This window comes from Podarcis muralis, chromosome 4 (genome assembly GCF_964188315.1).
Source record: "Podarcis muralis chromosome 4, rPodMur119.hap1.1, whole genome shotgun sequence".
Classification (NCBI taxonomy): Eukaryota; Metazoa; Chordata; class Lepidosauria; order Squamata; family Lacertidae; genus Podarcis; species Podarcis muralis.
Window position 1 is genome coordinate 14,563,396 of NC_135658.1, and position 18,717 is coordinate 14,582,112.

Below are 18,717 nucleotides of genomic sequence, written 5' to 3' on the forward strand. Positions count from 1 at the left end.
AACATATACATGGGGTGGAGAAGAGAGAGAGAGAAAATTAAACTGTGGCATGAAATAGTAATGAAAGAAAAATGTAAAACCTGTGAAAATTTAATTGACTAATCGCAGCAGCAGGAACTGGCAATGACACTGTCATTCTAGCATTGCTAAGTTATTTAGCTCCCTGTACTGGTGCAGCAGGCGAAAAGGGCTGTAAACTCCTGGGTCTAGCCAATAAAACTCAGGAGCCAGGAGGAGATAAGTTCCAGCCATTTACAGTGGTACCTCGGGTTAAGTACTTAATTCGTTCCGGAGGTCCGTACTTAACCTGAAACTGTTCTTAACCTGAAGCACCACTTTAGCTAATGGGGCCTCCTGCTGCTGCCACGCCACCGGAGCATGATTTCTGTTCTCATCCTGAAGCAAAGTTATTAACCTGAAGCACTATTTCTGGGCTGGCGGAGTCTGTAACCTGAAGCGTATGTAACCTGAAGCGTATGTAACCCGAGGTACCACTGTATTACTTTTGGTTCAGCTGTTTTGTTCTGCATGTCAACAGATCCATACTCAAGTATCATGTCTCCAAGCTCCAGCCCGTTAGGTCCTTTGGCAGAGCTCTCATCTTCTACATCAGACACAAAAATACCATGCAGGTTTCCACCACAGATCTGGATTCTGAGTTCCACTTGGGACTTCTTAATGGTAAATGTTCTAGGTTCAGGCGTCCTCTTAATGGTGTCTACAGAATTACTGATTGAATTGCGAGGACTGGTGGTTAGAGTGGTCTGTTTGGATGGAGGCGTCATGGTCCCTTCATCCTGTTCGTTCACAGTATCAATTATGGAATTGGTGCAAGCCAAAAAGGCTGTAAGCTCCTGGGTCTAGCCAATAAAATTCTGGAGCCAGGAGGAGATAAAGTCCAGTCATTTATTGCTTTCGGTTCAGCAGGTAATCCACGAAAATCTGACCAACCCTCCCAACCCCGGTGGGTTATTTGTAAGATTTTTTCACAAAGAATTTCAATTTCCTCCAATCATATGCATAGAAACATTTTCCCATTACCTTGTTCAAGAAAGCAACTAGCTGTTGCTGGCCGGAAGTGCACGAGGCATGCTTTTGCTGACATAGCTTTAATTCATGGTGCCTGCATGGTCTTCATGTGAATACACTGTGTTACACGAAGCTATTGTGCTTTGTGAGCCTGTGTGTATTGCGATAAAAGTTTCAGCTTCTTTCTGCCCCATGGGGGGGTGTTGTAAACAAAAATTGCCCTTTTCCCTTATGGGGTATCCAAGAGCCCATATAGAGTCCTTACATAGGTTCCCTATTGGTAGGAGAAAATAACAGAGGCCAACCAGAGAATATTGAGAAACAAAGCAGCTAGTAAGCTTGATCTTTATTGATCTGTTGCAACAGGGTGCTCCCCTCACATGCAGGAAAGGAGGACCCAGAAAAATAGTGTGCAAGGCCTTATAAAGACTTTTGAAATTGCCACCCTGTAGATCAAGACCACCCCCAGAAACATCAAACCTACATCACAGAAAAGGCAGTCTAAACAGAAATTTAAATGTTGTTTTTCTCTTGTCCTTGTTTATCTCCTGTCTGGCAGGTGGATTTCCTGGGTAGCCTGGCCAGTCTTTTGTAATGATAAATACTTAGTTCCTGGGCCAGGTCATAGGCTCACACCCTATTCATATCTTAAATGTGCCCTTAAGACAGGATTTGTGAAGAAAGAGACAATGGGGAGGTTTCCCACTTTGACCTTGCAAAGAAAACATTTGGTCAGTTTAGGAATCAAAATGGTTCCAGGTTGGTCTTCCTTTGCTGATCTATGTATGTGCGGTTGGTACACTTATGAACTGCTGATCTCTGCCTTACAGCTCAACTCTGCACATGCATAAGATTACCAGTGCCGGATTTCCCAAAATGCTTCTTAACTGTATTTCACTATTAATATACTACTTCTTAATTGTATTTCAGTCCAACAATTACTTTGATAAGATACATATTTTGTTATGTGCAAATGGTTTTAGATACCTATTAGGTCCATAAATTACCATATAGTATATATTCAACACAAAAAACAGCGCCAATTTGTTGTTGACAACAAAGGACAGGTGGACATCTAAAGGGCCCCATTACCTTCAGTAGCTTAGGGCCTCATCAAACCTAAATCCGGCTCTGGTTACAGCAGATGTGGGGAACCTTTGGCCCTCTAGAGGTTCCTGAACTACAACTCCCATCCTCCCTGTCAATTTGCCATGTTTGCTGGGGCTGGTGGGAGTTGTAGTTTATAACAATCCCCAGTGGGACTTGATTGACACGAATGGGATGTGAATTGTGGATAAACACTGTGGTGTAGTTTATTAAAGGTGCTGAAAATTGTGGCTCTTGGGGGCGGGGAGCGTCCTTTCACAAAACCAGAACAACCCACAGTACTGCCGAATTAATATGGCATGATTTTTTAGTTGCGATGTCTTTAATTGGTTTTATTGTTAGGCGACCAAAAAGAAAGAAACATTCCTGAAGGAAAGCCATTTGAAAGCGGTGCAAGCAGTGCTGGAGGTACTGGTAAAGGTAAAGGGACCCCTGACTATTAGGTCCAGTCGTGGCCGACTCTGGGGTTGCGGCGCTCATCTCGCTTTACTGGCCGAGGGAGTCAGCGTTTGTCCGCAGACAGCTTCCGGGTCAAGTCGCCAGCATGATTAAGTCGCTTCTGGTGGACCAGAGCAGAGCACGGAAATGCCGTTTACCTTCCCGCTGGAGTGGTACCTATTTATCTACTTGCACTTTGACGTGCTTTCGAACTGCTAGGTTGGCAGAAGCTGGGACCGAGCAACAGGAGCTCACCCCGTCGTGGGGATTCGAACCGCCAACCTTCTGATCTGCAAGCCCTAGGCTCTGTGGTTTAACCCACAGCGCCACCCACATCCCTTGCGCTGGATTTACGTATAAGCTAAACAAGTTATAGCTTAGGGCCCCACTCTCTTGCCCCCCCCCCCATTACGAGTCTTTGTAAATTGTGTTTCTAAAGGAACTTTTGTTATTGCCAAATGCCAATGTGTTTGCATTATTAAGTTGGTTATGAATAAAAAAATCACTTTAGCTTAGAGCTTAATAATTATTTCACTACTGATTACTTCTTAATTGTATTTCACTATTAATATACTACTTCTTAAATGTATTTCAGTCCAACAACTACTTTGATAAAATACATATTTTGTTATGTGCAAATGGCTTTACATACCTATTAGGTCCACAAATTACCATATAGCATATACTGTAATCAACACAAAAAACAGTGACAATTTGTTGTTGCCAAAGGACAGCTGGACATATAAATGACCCCATTACCTTCAGTAGGTCAGGGCCTCATCAAACCTAAATCCGGCCCTGGGTGCAAGGCCGCTTTAAAAGAACGTCGTGCGGACGTGACCCGCCAAGCACGCGCAAAAAATAAAATACTGTAAAATCACACCCGGTTCCCAGAAGCGCGCGCGCCCTCTAACGGCCAACGGCTAGCCTCGCCTCTCCCTCCCCTACGTCACTGCACGCCCTTCTCTTTCTGCCGCGCGCATCGCGCCCGCGCTCTCCGTTAAACTTTTTACGACGCCAAGGGGCGGGTGAAAAGCCGGTCGCGCTTTGCGGCGGAGCGGTTAAGCTCCAATAAACGCTCTCTCGCGCCTCCCTCGCCCCGCCCCCTTCCTCGCGTGCGCCTCCGTCTCCTCTCTCCGCCCCCACCTGGCCGTTCGCGACACCGCCTCCGCCGCGCTTTACGGCCGCGGGGATGAGGGGCGGGGAAAATGTCTGAGCGGCGGAGAGGAGGCGGAGGCAGAGGAGAAGCGGCTTCGGAGGAGGCGGCGGCGGGGCCAGCAGCATCGTCCGCGGGGGTGGAGGAGGCGGCGGCGGCGGGAGCGGAGATGCCGGCGAAGAAGCAGAAGCTGAGCACCGACGAGAACAGCAACCCGGGGGACCTGTCCGGCGACGAGAACGTGAGCGGGGGGGCCTGAGAGAGGAATACACCCCTCTCTCAGGCTTGGGGCCTAGCGCGTCTCTTAGCAACGCGGGGAGGGGGGCTGGTGGTCTTCTTCCCTCCCCCTCCTGAGAGGGGGAGCCTGAGGTCCTGGCTGTCCTGTTTATAATTTCCATTATTAATTTACTTATTTGTATGCCGCCTTTATCTTCCAAGGAGTTCAGGGTGGTGCACATGGTTTCTCACCTCCCCATTTTTTTTCACAACGTAGGTTAGGCTAAGAGCGGGTGACTGGCTCCAAGGTCACCCAGCAAGCTTCGTGGCTGAGTAGGGATTTGAACCCAGGTCCTAGCCAGGCACTCTTTACTTTTCACCACACTGAGGCTCCCTTAGGGCAAGTGTGGGGGAGCCTCCAGGTACAGTGGTACCTCGGGTTACATACGCTTCAGGTTACACACTCCGCTAACCCAGAAATAGTGCTTCAGGTTAAGAACTTTGCTTCAGGATGAGAACAGAAATCGGGCTCCAGCGGTGTGGCGGCAGCAGGAGGCCCCATTAGCTAAAGTGGTGCTTCAGGTTAAGAACAGTTTCAGGTTAAGAACAGACCTCCGGAACGAATTAAGTACTTAACCCGAGGTACCACTGTATTGCTGAACTGCAACTCCCATCATTGAGTTGCAGACATAGCTGTCAACGTTTCCCTTTTTTAAAAGGAAATTCCCTTATTCCGAATAAGATTCCTTGCAAGAAAAGGGAAAAGTTGACAGCTATGGTTGTAGAGGTGGAAGGGACCCCAAGGGTCATCTAGTCCAACCCCCGGCAATGCAGGAATCGTCAACTTAAAGCATCCATGATAGATGGCCACTCAGCCTCTGCTTACCTTTAAGGAAGGAGAGTCCACAATCTCCCGAGGGGGTTTCTGGGGCTGTTGGGAGTTGTGGTTCAAGGGCTGGAGGGTCCCATTCCCCCCACTGCAAGGCAGCCTCCCCCCTCCAACCTGCTGCCCTGAAGGTGGGTTTGCAGCCTCTTCCTAGACCTTAATCCTCTTTGGGGTGCCTCACGGGAAGCAATTCGTAAATGAAATTGATGGTGATCTCCTGCTGGCCCTGGGAGCAGTGGTAGGGAAGGATGGGAGCTGTAGCCCACCAGCTTCTGGAGCCAGGTGGGAGAAAGCAGGTTTAAAGGTCAGAGGTCATCCCTGACCACTAGCCCATGCTGGCTGGGGCTGATTGGGGCTTTGGGAGGCCACAGCATCTGGCGGGTTTTCTCTTGATTATACACTGCTGCTGTTCGAGAACCGATGTTCATGGTTAGCCTGTGTGTGGGATGCTATTGCTTTAGGCTTTTAGGCTGCAGTGGTGGAGTGCTTGTTCATGAGAAGAAATCAAAGGAGGACCCCGTTGCATCTAGATAGCTAGGGTGCCAAGAATAATTCTAATGTAGAACAGTTTCCTTCTGGAACCTAGGCTTCTATATTTGCCATCTTCCTACACTTGCTTTTATAAATACAGTGGTACCTCGGGTTACATACGCTTCAGGTTACAGACTCTGCTAACCCAGAAATGGTGCTTCAGGTTAAGAAGTTTGCTTCAGGATAAGAACAGAAATCGTGCAGCGGCAGCAGTAGGCCCCATTAGCTAAAGTGGTGCTTCAGGTTAAGAACAGTTTCAGGTTAAGAACAGACCTCCGGAATGAATTAAGTACTTAACCCGAGGTACCACTGTAGAACATTAAAATGAGTTAGGGAGAGAGTTGGGCTAAAATACTTTTCCCTGATTATATATTTATGCTTCTGTGTTACCCATCTTCTCTGTATCCACTCCAGCTATCTGCACATAGAAAGCTAGCATGTCAGGGATAAAGCTAGTCTATAACTCTTCTCACTGACTTGCTAGCTTTCTCTGTGGAAGGAAATTTGTTTCTGAATGGAAGAGATGGGTAGGCGAAATAATTTTCAATGGCACCTTAAGTTTCTACCTATGTCATCTCTGTTTTAAAAAGAAAGAAAGCTGATGATTCTCTGCTTTTAGGAAACCAGCAAATTGGAAAGAACTCAGGTTAGATACTCCTTACTTGACATCTACTTAGGTTTTCACTGGTATCCCAGGATTCACCAACCAGAGCTTGGCACAAAAGCCATACACTTGGATTTAAAGAAGTTTAAGCACAGGAGTTTGCTTTGAGACCCTGAACTGAATGGAGCTCGCAGTCCTTCAAGACAAAAAACTATTTCTGCTTACTGCAAGCTTTTTTTATTTTAGTGGAATAATTTAGGAGCAGTTGGGGGAAATAATTGTTGCTGCTATTGTTTAAAACAGCTGGGAATCAGAAATCCTTGGGAATCTGTGGCAAATGACAAATAGATCTGCCCACTCATTCTCTAAACGTGTGAATCATTTTGTCTATTGTCGTTGAATACTTTTAGTTGCTCAGTATCCTCTATTCCTGAATAAGGTTGCCTCATTGTTCTGAAGTAGGTGGAGGATCTTCCTTCACTTAGTAAGTTAGCTTTTTTGCTGTGAATGTGGGTCTTGATCTGTTTTGAAAACCAACCTTCTTTATGCTTTCAGGATGATGCTGTTAGCATAGAGAGTGGTACTAACACTGAACGCCCTGACACCCCTACGAACACCCCCAATGCTCCAGGAAGAAAAAGCTGGGGGAAAGGAAAATGGAAGTCAAAGAAATGCAAATACTCCTTCAAATGTGTAAACAGCCTCAAGGTATTTTGTCAGCAGACATCTCATTAGAATGAAAATTGCTTGCTGCCTTTATACAGTGGTACCTTGGGTTACAGACCTTCAGGTTACAGACTCCACTAACCCAGAAATAGTACCTTTCTCATTCTTTGCTTCAGGATGAGAACAAATTGTGTGGTGGTGGTGCGGCAGCAGCAGGAGGCCCCATTAGCTAAAGTGGTACCTCAGGTTAAGAACTGTTTCAGGTTAAGAACGGACCTCTAGAACGAATTAAGTTCTTAACCTGAGGTACCACTGTAACAGTGTTTTGTACTTCAGTGATCCAAATAACTTATTTACTGGCTCAGAACAAGGCATATTTGAACTGGTATTCTTTTTCAAACAGCAGTCGGGTGGTGGTTCTGGGCAGCCCACAAGGAAGATCTTGTGTTCAGGAGAATGCTGCCTCAGAACAGGCTTCTTGTACTTTACATGACAAATAGCTGTGGATAGATACATTATCCATGTAAGCTAGTGGCCCTGCCACCTAAGCACACTTAACCAGGTAGCAGGTCCTGCTCGTATGAAGGGAAAATCAGAAGCAGCTTTAGAGAAATTTTAAGTATGGGTAACTCGCAACACACACACATTTAACTTGTGTGCATTCAGCTTTAAACACTTGGCAAAAAATTATAAAAATTAAAAAGTGGGTGGGCGTCCAGAGGAAAAGACTTTGGCAATCCTACTCACCATTGAACCCAGTGTGTTTTGACTATATGTGATTTTGGCTTGATGCACTATGTCTGGAACTTAACTCCCACCTAAGCTGAAAGTTGCCTATATATTATTTGTAATATAATTTCTCTTTCTGTAGCAGCAGGTAAGTTAGCTCATGGACACATCCTGCAGATAGTAATCACTTATCATGTTGATGCTGTTTTTCAGCATTGCAGTCCTTTAAAGCTTAAAGCAGTGTTTTCTCTCAGATCAGTCCAAAACTCCTATTCTAAATGTTCTTTGTGTGCTTTTGTACATGTTTCACCTTGTTGCCTTTAGTTGAAGTTTGTACTACAGGAAAGCAAGATATGTTTTAACAAATAACAGGAAACTGAAGGGTGTAGTCTCTCTTTACGGGTGGCTAAGATCAGCCGCTGAAGGTGTGAAGGCCGACTTTTTTTGAAATAAAAGTGTAGGCCTGGAGACCTTTGAAATATAACAACAAAACAGTTACAGCACATGTCTGTCTTTGGGAGAAGGCATTTAGCAGGAAAAAAATTATCAAAAGTTTTATTTTCAAAAGACTATCAAAAGTCTGTGATGTTGTTTGTAGATTGCTATATTTGTTATAGCATATCCTACTATCTGCTCTGATCCTTTTAATTTGTGGTGTGGGAATTTATGCTTGAGCCCTTACACATGTAAGATGTGTTCTTCCGTCAGGGCAGCCTTCCCCAACCTGGTGCTCCCCAGATGTTTTTGACTCCCAACTACCATCTGTGCCAATCAGCATGGCCAGTGATCAGGGATGATGGGAGCTGTAGTCCAAATATTTGGAGGGGGCTAGGTTGCGGAAGGTTGCACTAAGCTGTTCCCTACAACTCCCAGTAAAACATTATGAGAAGGGTAGCATACTTGTTTTGACTAAGGCTGGATAATTTGTATGTTGTGTATGTTGCTGAGTTATTTAAAATCTGACATATTTGGAATCCTTGAAATGTCAGTGTTGGTAGTTTTATTCTTTAATACTGTACTCCTGCCTGCTCCCAGTTCCTAGTGTTCTGAATCATAAATTGGAATAAGACTTCTAGTGAGACTGGAAAGGCAATGCTCTTGTTTAGTTTCTTTTCCTACCAGTTGTTGAGCCCTATTTTTCCATTTCCATCCTAGTCCATGCTCATAACTTCAGTTGGAAAACTCAAAACTTGGAAGGAAAATTGTGCCATTTATTTATTTATTTATTTATTTATTTATTTATTTATTTGTTTGTTTGTTTATTTATTTATTTATTTATTTATTTTGACATTTATTATACACCCTTCACCAGCAAGTCCTACAGTGGGTTAATTAGCATGTATACCTAGGTTTCTTGGAGTAGGCTGGACACAATTCGATTCTGGCAGCCATTGCTTTCATGAATGGCTTACTAATAGTAGAGTTGTCCCATGGGCAACACTCCTTCCTCTAAATCTCTAAGGTTTGTTCAAAAAAATTCTGCTAATGCAGACAAGTCACCTTAGCCTAGTAGTGTTGATGACATAGCGTTGCCACCAAAATAGCTTCCTTGTACGTGGGTGGCGCTGTAGGTTAAACCACAAAGCCTAGGACTTGCCGATCAGAAGGTCGGCGGTTCGAATCCCCGCTACGGGGTGGGCTCCCGTTGCTCGGTCCCTGCTCCTGCCAACCTAGCAGTTCGAAAACACATCAAAGTGCAAGTAGATAAATAGGTACCGCTCCGGCGAGAAGGTAAACAGCATTTCCGTGCGCTGCTCTGGTTTGCCAGAAGTGGCTTAGTCAGGCTGTCCACATGATCTGGAAGCTGTACGCCGGCTCCCTCGGCCAATAAAGCGAGATGAGCGCCGCAACCCCAGAGTTGGTCACGACTGGACCTAATGGTCCGGGGTCCCTTTACTTTACCTTTACCATTTGGAAATACTTCCCTATGATGTCGTGCAGTATGTTTCCGCTCCCTCATTCTACATCAGGGTTGGGGACCCTGTGACCATGTAGGACATTGTAGATGTGTTTAGACTACATCGCCCAGGATCCCTGATTATTGGCCACCCTTGCTGGGGCTGATGGGAGTGATAACATTGCAACCTGGGTAAGTGTTCCAAAATGGTACTGATGACAGGGAGAGAGGTCATAATTGGAATGTTGTATCCCCATAGTGCACATAATGTGTACTTCTGCCCTGAAAATAAATGTCCTAAATATATGAAATGCATTTGTCTTCTCTCACAAGTTTTGTTTCGAAGCAAATTCTTATACCTTTTTCGTTTTCAGGAAGACCATAGTCTGCCATTGTTTGGGGTACAGTTTAACTGGCACAGCAAGGAAGGCGATCCCCTGGTGTTTGCTACCGTTGGCAGTAACAGAGTGAGTGACATGTTGAAACTTATTTTACATTTCACTTATTTACCGCTTTCCAAGATCTTGCTTCCTTTTCATAACGTTGAAATATGTCTTGCTGGTTTTTTCCAAACTCTAGGCATTATTTCTGATCCCAAGAGCCAAATTAAACAGTTTTGTGATGTGGTACGATAGTAATAGTGCAAAGGTAGTTTCAGATGGCCACAGTCCTAGATAAGCATATACATGGGTTTGCTAGGAACACTTCCAGTTGGAGGTGTGTTGAGAATGCTCATACTCAGTTGAGTATAAAAGTTGGGTTTGAAAGGAAAAATCACGTGTCTGTCCATGGGTGTGGAGCTGAAGTATAATGTCAAAATCCTGCTTTTAAAAATGACCCCCCCCCCCGCCTGCCTGGCAGCATATGTAAACACCTCAAAAGAGATATTTGCAATCTGCTCAAGTAGTGCGATGTCAATAAGCAGTAGGTGAAAAAAACTACATAAGCCTTGAAACAGTTAATCGCTACTGCAGTTAATCACTTCCTGCACCTGCTGCTATAATCAAGCACTCCTCTCAAAGGTAGTTGTTTTCACGATTGGTAATAACTGCTCATTTTAGCTAAATAACTTCCAGCAAAGATTATTATTTTTTAATTCTGTAACTAGACTTCATATATCGGAGGTAGCATAGGAACCTGAGGCCCATTCACTGTAGACATAAGAGAAGGTCTTGTGGTTTGAACAGGCCTGAGCACAACTTAAGGAAATTGCTGCCCTGGTGATATATTAAGAATGCACACAGATGAAGTCTGTGTGATGACATGTCCCCCTCAATCAGTGGTAGTGCCCTTTGGGACTGGTAGAGTGGAAGGTAGGGAAGCCCAACAGTAGGTAGAACCCAAGTCAGTGACAGGTGCAGCCAATGCGAAGCCAAGCCAACTAATTCTACTTTTGTTTCCATCTGCCTCTTCTGCTGAGTTCTGAAACTCAGAGCAATACTGAAACTGAGGAGGGGGAAGCTCACAAGTAGGGCCGCCCCTTTGACAGGCTGCAAGTAGGGAGGAAAGGCAGGCAGGTGAGGGCTGGCTGCAGGCAGAATGAGGCTGGTGGGGCAGCAGTGCTCCATTTGCCCTAATGGCCCAGCCTCCATCGCTCTCAGTAGAAGTGGATGGAAACTTGAATATTATATGACTAATTCATTACACTGTGTGGAGTTGTTCAGCTGTGGGAATCGGGAATTCTCTAATTTCTTGTGCTTTATCCACCTCCAGGTTACTTTATATGAATGTCATTCACAAGGCGAAATACGGTTGCTACAGTCCTATGTGGATGCCGATGTATCCTTTACTATGTCTGTGTTTCTAGGGCTGGTTTGAGAATGGTTTCATAGCTTTCCCTGCTTAATGAGAACACAGTTAAAGAAACACTTTGCAAGACTAACTTCAGTTAATATGGTGAAAGTAAATGATGTCCTTCCATGTCAAATTTTGGAGTTCATTGCAGAATGGTCCCTTCCAGGCCAGTGGTTTCTCTGTTTTCCCACTGATGGGTTGTTTCAAACCATTCTCTGCACTTTCACATAAGCCCAGTAGGAAGCAGCACTTGGCTTTCTGCTTTGTGAACTGTAGACTACTTCGTTTATGTTTAAATATTTTTGGTTAAATATCTGGTGGGCAGTGGGACATTCCACAGGTGCATGTCTAGCCCTTAACTGCACACTTCAGGCAGATGAAAACTTTTATACTTGTGCATGGACCTATGATAGCAATACAAGCCACCCCCTTCTGGCTGTGGCTGGATCAAGGGGCATTATTAGGATAATTAATCCCATTACGATGCAGTGCATAAAGGTGAGTTGGTCCAAGATGTAAATATTAATGCTCAAAATCGATTCTAACATTTTGATGCAAAAAATACAGAGATGTGGAGGGAATAACCTGACCTCTGAATTCTGTTGTAGCATTATGTGGGTCATGGCAACGCAATCAACGAACTGAAATTTCATCCCAGGGATCCAAATCTTCTCTTGTCTGTGAGCAAAGGTATGGAAGTAGGTTCCTTTTGAATATTTAGGAACGATCTGGTAGTGGGTTAGTTCTGTAAGAGCTAAAAGGGGGAAAGGGCGACACCAAAAATGCACACAACATCCCAAATAGGAACCTCAAATTGGTGTGGGAAGGAGAATGCATTTTGAAATGTAAACTACCCAACACATTTTCACAAATTAGCTTTCAGTACATATAACAGCATCTTCATATTTTGCTCCCCAATTAATTTAGATTATATATCCATTATATCGAAGGGTGGTTTAGAACAGTTTAAAAATACAATATCAAAATCAGTTTAAAAAGTCTAGAGCATAGGGTGTATCCTTAAAAAAAAACGTATCACAGGTGTCAAAGGTAAAGATGTGTGCCTTCAGCTAAATACACCTTTGTGTGTAGGGAATTGCACAATGGCTATTGCTCCCTTCCTAGGTTTCCGCTGTTTGGACATGGCACTAAGCTATGGCTCAGCTACATTATGGGAACAAACCTTGAGAGGAGGTTGCCGCTGACTTGTTCCTCCCTGGTTGTTTTGCTGTGTACTGCACTGAGCCATGGTTTGGCTTTGCATGTTGTCCAAATATGGGCTCATGGTTTAGCTCTTCAAACCATAGTTAATGGTTTGTCTGAAGAAATCAGCAAGTCCAGGTTCAGACGGCATTAAGCCAAACCACGGCTAACTCAGCACAGCAGCAAAATGATGGAGAAGGGGGGTGGGGAGGCCATGACCCCCAAGCCATGGTTTGCCTTAGCAATACATGTGAACCAAGTCAATAAGTTTTGTATGCAGTTTTGGGGTTGAACAACCTAGTTGATCAGAACATACTATTGCATTTATTGTGAGATGATGTTTCCCCTCCCCTTTTTACTAGATCATGCATTGAGACTGTGGAACATTCAAACAGACACTTTGGTTGCAATATTTGGAGGAGTAGAAGGGCACAGGGATGAAGTTTTAAGTGCAGTAAGTGAAAAACTGTTGTGCAGCTTGAAATTGATCAGTGCTGTCCTCCCCAAAGTTTATTTCCCTTCTTTGCTAAACAGATTTTAAATTGTGGTTTGCATTTTAATTATAGGTCAGGAAATGGAAATTTGCTTAATAGGATAGCTAATAACCTGATTTGTATAATCTGGAGGCTTCATTGTTGATTTTATTTTAATCTTGTATGCAAAATTGAAGTTGCTACATTCTGTGTATAGGATTATGACCTCCTTGGTGAAAAAATTATGTCTTGTGGCATGGATCACTCCCTGAAACTCTGGCGAATCAATTCAAAGAGAATGATCAATGCAATCAAAGAGTCCTATGAATACAATCCCAATAAAACCAACAGGTAAGGGCAGCCCCAATCCTAGTGTATTGTTTTCCTCACCCCAGTATATTCTTCAGCTCATCACTGAAATCCTATATCAATACCTTTTGAAACTTGCAAGTGGTTAGATCTAGAAATGAGGCTGTAAATTGCTTGAAGTTTTTCCCCTCCCATGACAGGTATGGTCCAGTTGTCATGTCAGTGGTAAATCATAGGTAATGATTTACAGTGAACATGCTAGTTTTATTTATTACTTATTTGTTTCGTAGTTTTGCCCTACCAGTATGCAAGCCATGATCTCTGGCGTAGCATTTTGTCTGAACTAGGAGTTACAGTTTGTTTCTCTCCAAACAAAACGTGATCAGTAAGCCAAGGACAAACCTTAGCTACAGATTGTGGTTTGGTTGACTGAAATCTTGATCCCTGATTTGGACATAGCGATAAGCCCCAGCGGTTGTGGCTTTGAAAATAGGTGAGATTGATGTGTTCATGGTAATGAACTGTGATATGTGAATTAGGCCACTGGTGCAAACCTATACAGTGGTACCTTGGTTGCTGAATGGCTTAGTTGTCAAACAAATGGGCTCCTGATTGCAGCAAACCCGGAAATAAGTCTTCTGGTTTGTGAACGTTTTTCGGAAGCCAAACGTCTGATGCGGCTTCCGCTTGAATACAGGAAGCTCCTGCAGCCAATCGGAAGCAGCACCTTGGTTTTTGAACGGTTTCGGGAGTCAAAGTTCGAGAACCAAGGTACCACTGTATGTGACTATCCATAATCAAGTCCCATAGTGATCTGTGGGACTTTACTTCCAGTTAAGTGGATATAGGATTGCAGCTTAAATGTCCGTTTTCCACGTTCCCCCTTTTTGCAGGACAAGCTCTGCAGTGTTTAAAATACTGTATTTTATTATTTGTTAACATTCATTGTAAGTTTGAAGGCTTTACTAAGCTATATTAGCATAAGTATCCTTGAAAGATTTGGTGGAAACCATTAAACCATAGTTTTTCAGTTCTGATAGCATGGGAAATGGTGATTTAATAAATGAATATAGGCTTTGCTGAAGTTGAGTGGTGGGGGGTTAAGTGAAAGTTGAAGAGAGGACATGTAAGAACATGGCTTCTTACATCTGAATTTTGCCGGTGACCCATATTTTTTTATTTTGGCGGGATGGAAATATAAATTATTCCACCTCTATTGTCATTGCATTCCAAGCTCCTGCAGCTGTGTCTTTCCTCTGCCCAACCGCACTGATCAGATGCATCAACTCTCTCCTTTGCAGGCCGTTTGTTTCTCAAAAAATTCACTTTCCTGACTTCTCCACCAGAGACATACATAGAAATTATGTAGATTGTGTGCGATGGCTAGGAGATCTGATACTTTCCAAGGTAGGATGGCTTCAGTTTCAATGATGTCACAGTTACAGATGGGTAGCCGTGTTGGTCTGCCATAGTCAAAACAAAAAAAATTCCTTCCAGTAGCACCTTAAAGACCAACTAAGTTAGTTCTTGGTATGAGCTTTCGTGTGCATGCACACGAAAGCTCATACCAAGAACTAACTCAGTTGGTCTTTAAGGTGCTACTGGAAGGAATTTTTTTTGTTTTAATGATGTCACATTTATGTTTTGATCTCTGAAGATTTAAAGTTATTTAATTGATGAGAATAGGAAATTTTCACAATTTACTGAAATGGTATCATCTTCCTACTATTTTTTAAAAATCCTAATAGCATGCCTCCTCTCCCCACAATAAAAATACTGTTGATGGCCTAAAGCAGTCTATCTCCTCCACATTTTCGTTTGCAGGATCTGAATGTGGAAATGTTTTGTGGGTTATACTGAAGCCTTCTTTTCCTTCTGTCCACAGTCGTGTGAAAATGCCATTGTGTGCTGGAAACCAGGCAAAATGGAAGATGACATAGATAAAATAAAGGCCAGCGAGTCTAATGTGACCATTTTAGGACGATTTGATTACAGTCAGTGCGATATATGGTATATGAGGTTTTCAATGGATTTCTGGCAAAAGGTAAGGGCCAAGGCAGAGATTAAGCAAGGCTATTTAAGATTAGTCCAGTGCACAGGTGAAGTTCAGCTGGCACTGTTGCTTCTCATGCGTGCTTGAGGCTCCCATATTTTGTAATATATGTAGGCGGATATGCCATATATCATAAAATATGGCTGTTGTGTGTAAACCATAATGGGTAGTATATTCTTCTATTGGCCGGTCCATCTGTGAGGCACACTGAGAGTCACCTCAGGCAGTGGAAACCAAGGAGCACTTCCTGGGTTCTGGTGAGATCCCGTGAGAGCTCTTGTGATAACCTGGAAGCCACAGCTGTGTGACCCTGGTGAGCGAGGCTTCAGTGGGTCAGCAAGTGTGGGTGGCAAAATGGGATGGGCTACTCTTGCTCTTCTTCATGCATGGCCCATGTTGCACATGCACAGTGTGAATATTAAGGGATGCAAAAGTAAAAAATTAATGCCATATTGCTAAAAATAATTAAAAATAACAGGAGATTATCTTACAGCTAGGTTTGTTGGACAATAAGGGAGTTAAAGGTATCCTGGAGGAGGATATTGTATGCATTCAGATATTTTTAGGGCAAAGCCCTCACAAGGTGGTTTACATAATACAGTGGTATCTCAGGTTAAGAACTTAATTCGTTCTGGAGGTCTGTTCTTAACCTGAAATTGTTCTTAACCTGAAGCACCACTTTAGCTAATGGGGCCTCCTACTGCCGCTGCATGATTTCTGTTCTCATCCTGAAGCAAAGTTCTTAACCCGAGGTACTATTTCTGGGTTAGCGGAGTCTGTAACCTGAAGCGTATGTAATCTGAAGCGTATGTAACCCGAGGTACCACTGTATAGAAATACAGCAGAGGTGAGGGGAACGTTCAGATCAAGGAAAAGTTACTGACCTTTTTGCAGCCATCCTAGGGGAGCAGAGAGCTCATGAGCATGAGACTTGTTTATGCAACTCTAAACCAGCCTTCCCCTACAGTAGCCCTCCAGGTATCTTCGGACTATAGCCTTGCTAATCTCCAAAGAACATAGATGATGACTGGGGATGATGCTGTCTGACAGCATCTAAGGATGCAAGGCTGGGGAAAGCTGTACTAAACCATAGTCTATCATTCTTTCGGAACAAAGCCTATTTCCTCCAGAAGTGTAGTAAGGAAGGATACCCTATTTTGATTTTGGCTTCTGTAATTGTCAAAATGTGATGTAAAGGTAAAGGTACCCCTGCCCATATGGGCCAGTCGTGACCGACTCTGGGGTTGCGCGCCCATCTCGCTTAAGAGGCCGGGGGCCAGCGCTGTCCGGAGTCACTTCCGGGTCACGTGGCCAGCGTGACAAAGCTGCTCTGGCGAGCCAGCACCAGCGCAGCACACGGAAACGCCGTTTACCTTCCCGCTATAAAGCGGTACCTATTTATCTACTTGCACTTAGGGGTGCTTTCGAACTGCTAGGTGGGCAGGAGCTGGGACCGAACGACGGGAGCTCACCCCGCCGCGGGGATTCGAACCGCCGACCATACGATCGGCAAGTCCTAGGCGCTGAGGTTTTACCCACAGCGCCACCCGCGTCCCTTCAAAATGTGATGTAGTATCTATTAATTAGTTGTTGAGGGCACCCTTAGTCAATCCACTGTCCACCATATGTTTTGGACAACAGCTTTCAACTGTCTTGACCAGCACAGCTGGAGTGCACCAGGTGGGCAAAGGGATTAGAAATCCCCAACGTACTGATGGTGCATTATCCTTGAGTTGTCTAGGGAAACTTTTATTCTTGAACTTTTATTCTTGAAAACGAAAGAAAATTATGTTCGCATGTAGAGTGCAATATTGAAACAGTCATTTTCACCACAGCATTTGGCTACATAAATCTTCTGTTCTTTTTTAGATGCTGGCATTGGGCAATCAAGTTGGCAAGCTCTATGTCTGGGACTTAGAAATAGAAGATCCTCATAAGGCCAAGTGAGTGTTTCTGAATCCCCAGCTTTGCACCACAATTCTTGCTTATCAACACTGAAACAGACAAGTCAACCCCTTTACCATAACTTAGGAAGTTGTAATAAAGAAGTACAGGCCATAAGCATGTTTGTCTTCTCAAAGTTTGGATTACAGCTTGCTCCCTTTGTTCTGGGAAGGTAACAGTGTAAGAGACCTGGGCCAGGGTGGGGAATCTGGAACAACTTTGTGTATGATTTTGTATGAACAAAGAGAACATTTACTAATTTCTGACAGATGGGGGGGAAATGGTAACTTCCCTTGCCATAGATCTGTGATTAAGCTTTTTCAGTGTTTGAGTTATTTATGGTGGGGTTGGTGTCTGGGAGAGGGACGCGGGTGGCGCTGTGGGTAAAACCTCAGTGCCTAGGACTTGCTGATCGCATGGTCGGCGGTTCGAATCTCCGCGGCGGGGTGCGCTCTCGTCGTTCGGTCCCAGCGCCTGCCAACCTAGCAGTTCGAAAGCACCTTCGGGTGCAAGTAGATAAATAGGGACCGCTTTCTAGTGGGAAGGTAAACGGCGTTTCCGTGTGCGGCTCTGGCTCGCCAGAGCAGCGATGTCATGCTGGCCACGTGACCCGGAAGTGTCTGCGGACAGCGCTGGCTCCCGGCCTATAGAGTGAGATGAGCGCACAACCCTAGAGTCTGGCAAGACTGGCCCGTACGGGCAGGGGTACCTTTACCTTTTACCTGGTGTCTGGGAGAGAAAATCCTGTTTCAGGGTCATACCACTTAATAGGGCACGTGAGGCATCACAAGATGAGATGTGCTTTCATTAAAAAAACTCCCTGAATGTAGAAACAAGAATATTAAGAAGCCTTACATGCTTCTTGTCCATGGATCAGTTTAAAGTGATACAGCCCAGAAAGCTTCCATAAATTAGCATATTTTGGGGTGGGAGAAATGGGATAACGTGATCAGGATGTTGTTTAAAGGGAGGAGGGCTGAAGTTAAGAACTGCCTGTTGTCTTATATCCTTTTGTTCACATGGTGTTGAATGAAGAGAAATATAACGCTTTATCTCTTTTGATAGGTGTACAACTCTTACTCACCCAAAGTGTGCTGCTGCCATTCGACAAACCAGCTTTAGCAGAGACAGTAGTATCCTTATAGCTGTATGTGACGATGCCAGTATCTGGCGCTGGGACAGGCTCCGATAAGTTACTTTTACAACTTGAGAATTACAAAATTATGTATTGCTTTTTGTGTCAAGGATAATTAGCTGATTTGGTAGTACTGTAACTGCTTTCAGAGTAGCCCCCCGCCCCATCAGTTGAACTTAGCAATGTTTACATTTGGTTTTTGATAACATTGCCTTGTTCAGAAGCTGCTGCTTTTTAATAAAAATATTTTTGTACGTTTGGTTTATTGTCCCATTTCAATTCAGTGTTTGTAGTATGTAAAGTTTCTTTGTACTGTATATATACTTGCTGTTTGTGTTAAGCCATATGTTAAATAAGCTTGTATGAGTATGGGTGTGCCCTACAATTCTGCAGGATGCAAGAAGCACATTGAGTGCAGAATTCTTCCTGAGAAAGTTGTCCTTGATTTTGAAAATGTCTAGTCCTTACGACCGTGAAAACATGAAAGTGGTGCAGCATTGCCCACTTGGAACTCTCAGAAGCCAAGAAGGGTGACCGATATAATTTC

General features: G+C 44.0%; 1 protein-coding gene across 1 annotated transcript; it reads left to right on the forward strand.

Moving 5' to 3' along the window:
* The first annotated feature begins 3,767 nt into the window (after positions 1 to 3,767).
* Positions 3,768 to 18,429, forward strand: EED (embryonic ectoderm development). The gene is made up of 12 exons (XM_028726010.2): positions 3,768 to 3,971; positions 6,523 to 6,675; positions 9,634 to 9,726; positions 10,973 to 11,038; positions 11,426 to 11,551; positions 11,662 to 11,743; positions 12,619 to 12,710; positions 12,947 to 13,080; positions 14,340 to 14,445; positions 14,924 to 15,082; positions 16,961 to 17,034; positions 18,101 to 18,429. Exons 1-12 carry the CDS (start codon positions 3,783 to 3,785, stop codon positions 18,225 to 18,227), a joined length of 1,401 nt encoding a protein of 466 aa, XP_028581843.2. The 5' UTR covers positions 3,768 to 3,782; the 3' UTR covers positions 18,228 to 18,429.
* The last annotated feature ends 288 nt before the right edge of the window (positions 18,430 to 18,717 follow it).

Excerpts from the sequence above, each read along its gene's own strand:
- EED (XM_028726010.2), top strand. The coding sequence starts at position 3,783 with ATGTCTGAGCGGCGGAGAGGAGGCGGAGGCAGAGGAGAAGCGGCTTCG. Across the intron at positions 11,552-11,661 it reads TTACGATGCAGTGCATAAAG|CATTATGTGGGTCATGGCAA; the intron begins GTGAGTTGGTCC and ends ATTCTGTTGTAG. Across the intron at positions 11,744-12,618 it reads TCTCTTGTCTGTGAGCAAAG|ATCATGCATTGAGACTGTGG; the intron begins GTATGGAAGTAG and ends CCTTTTTACTAG.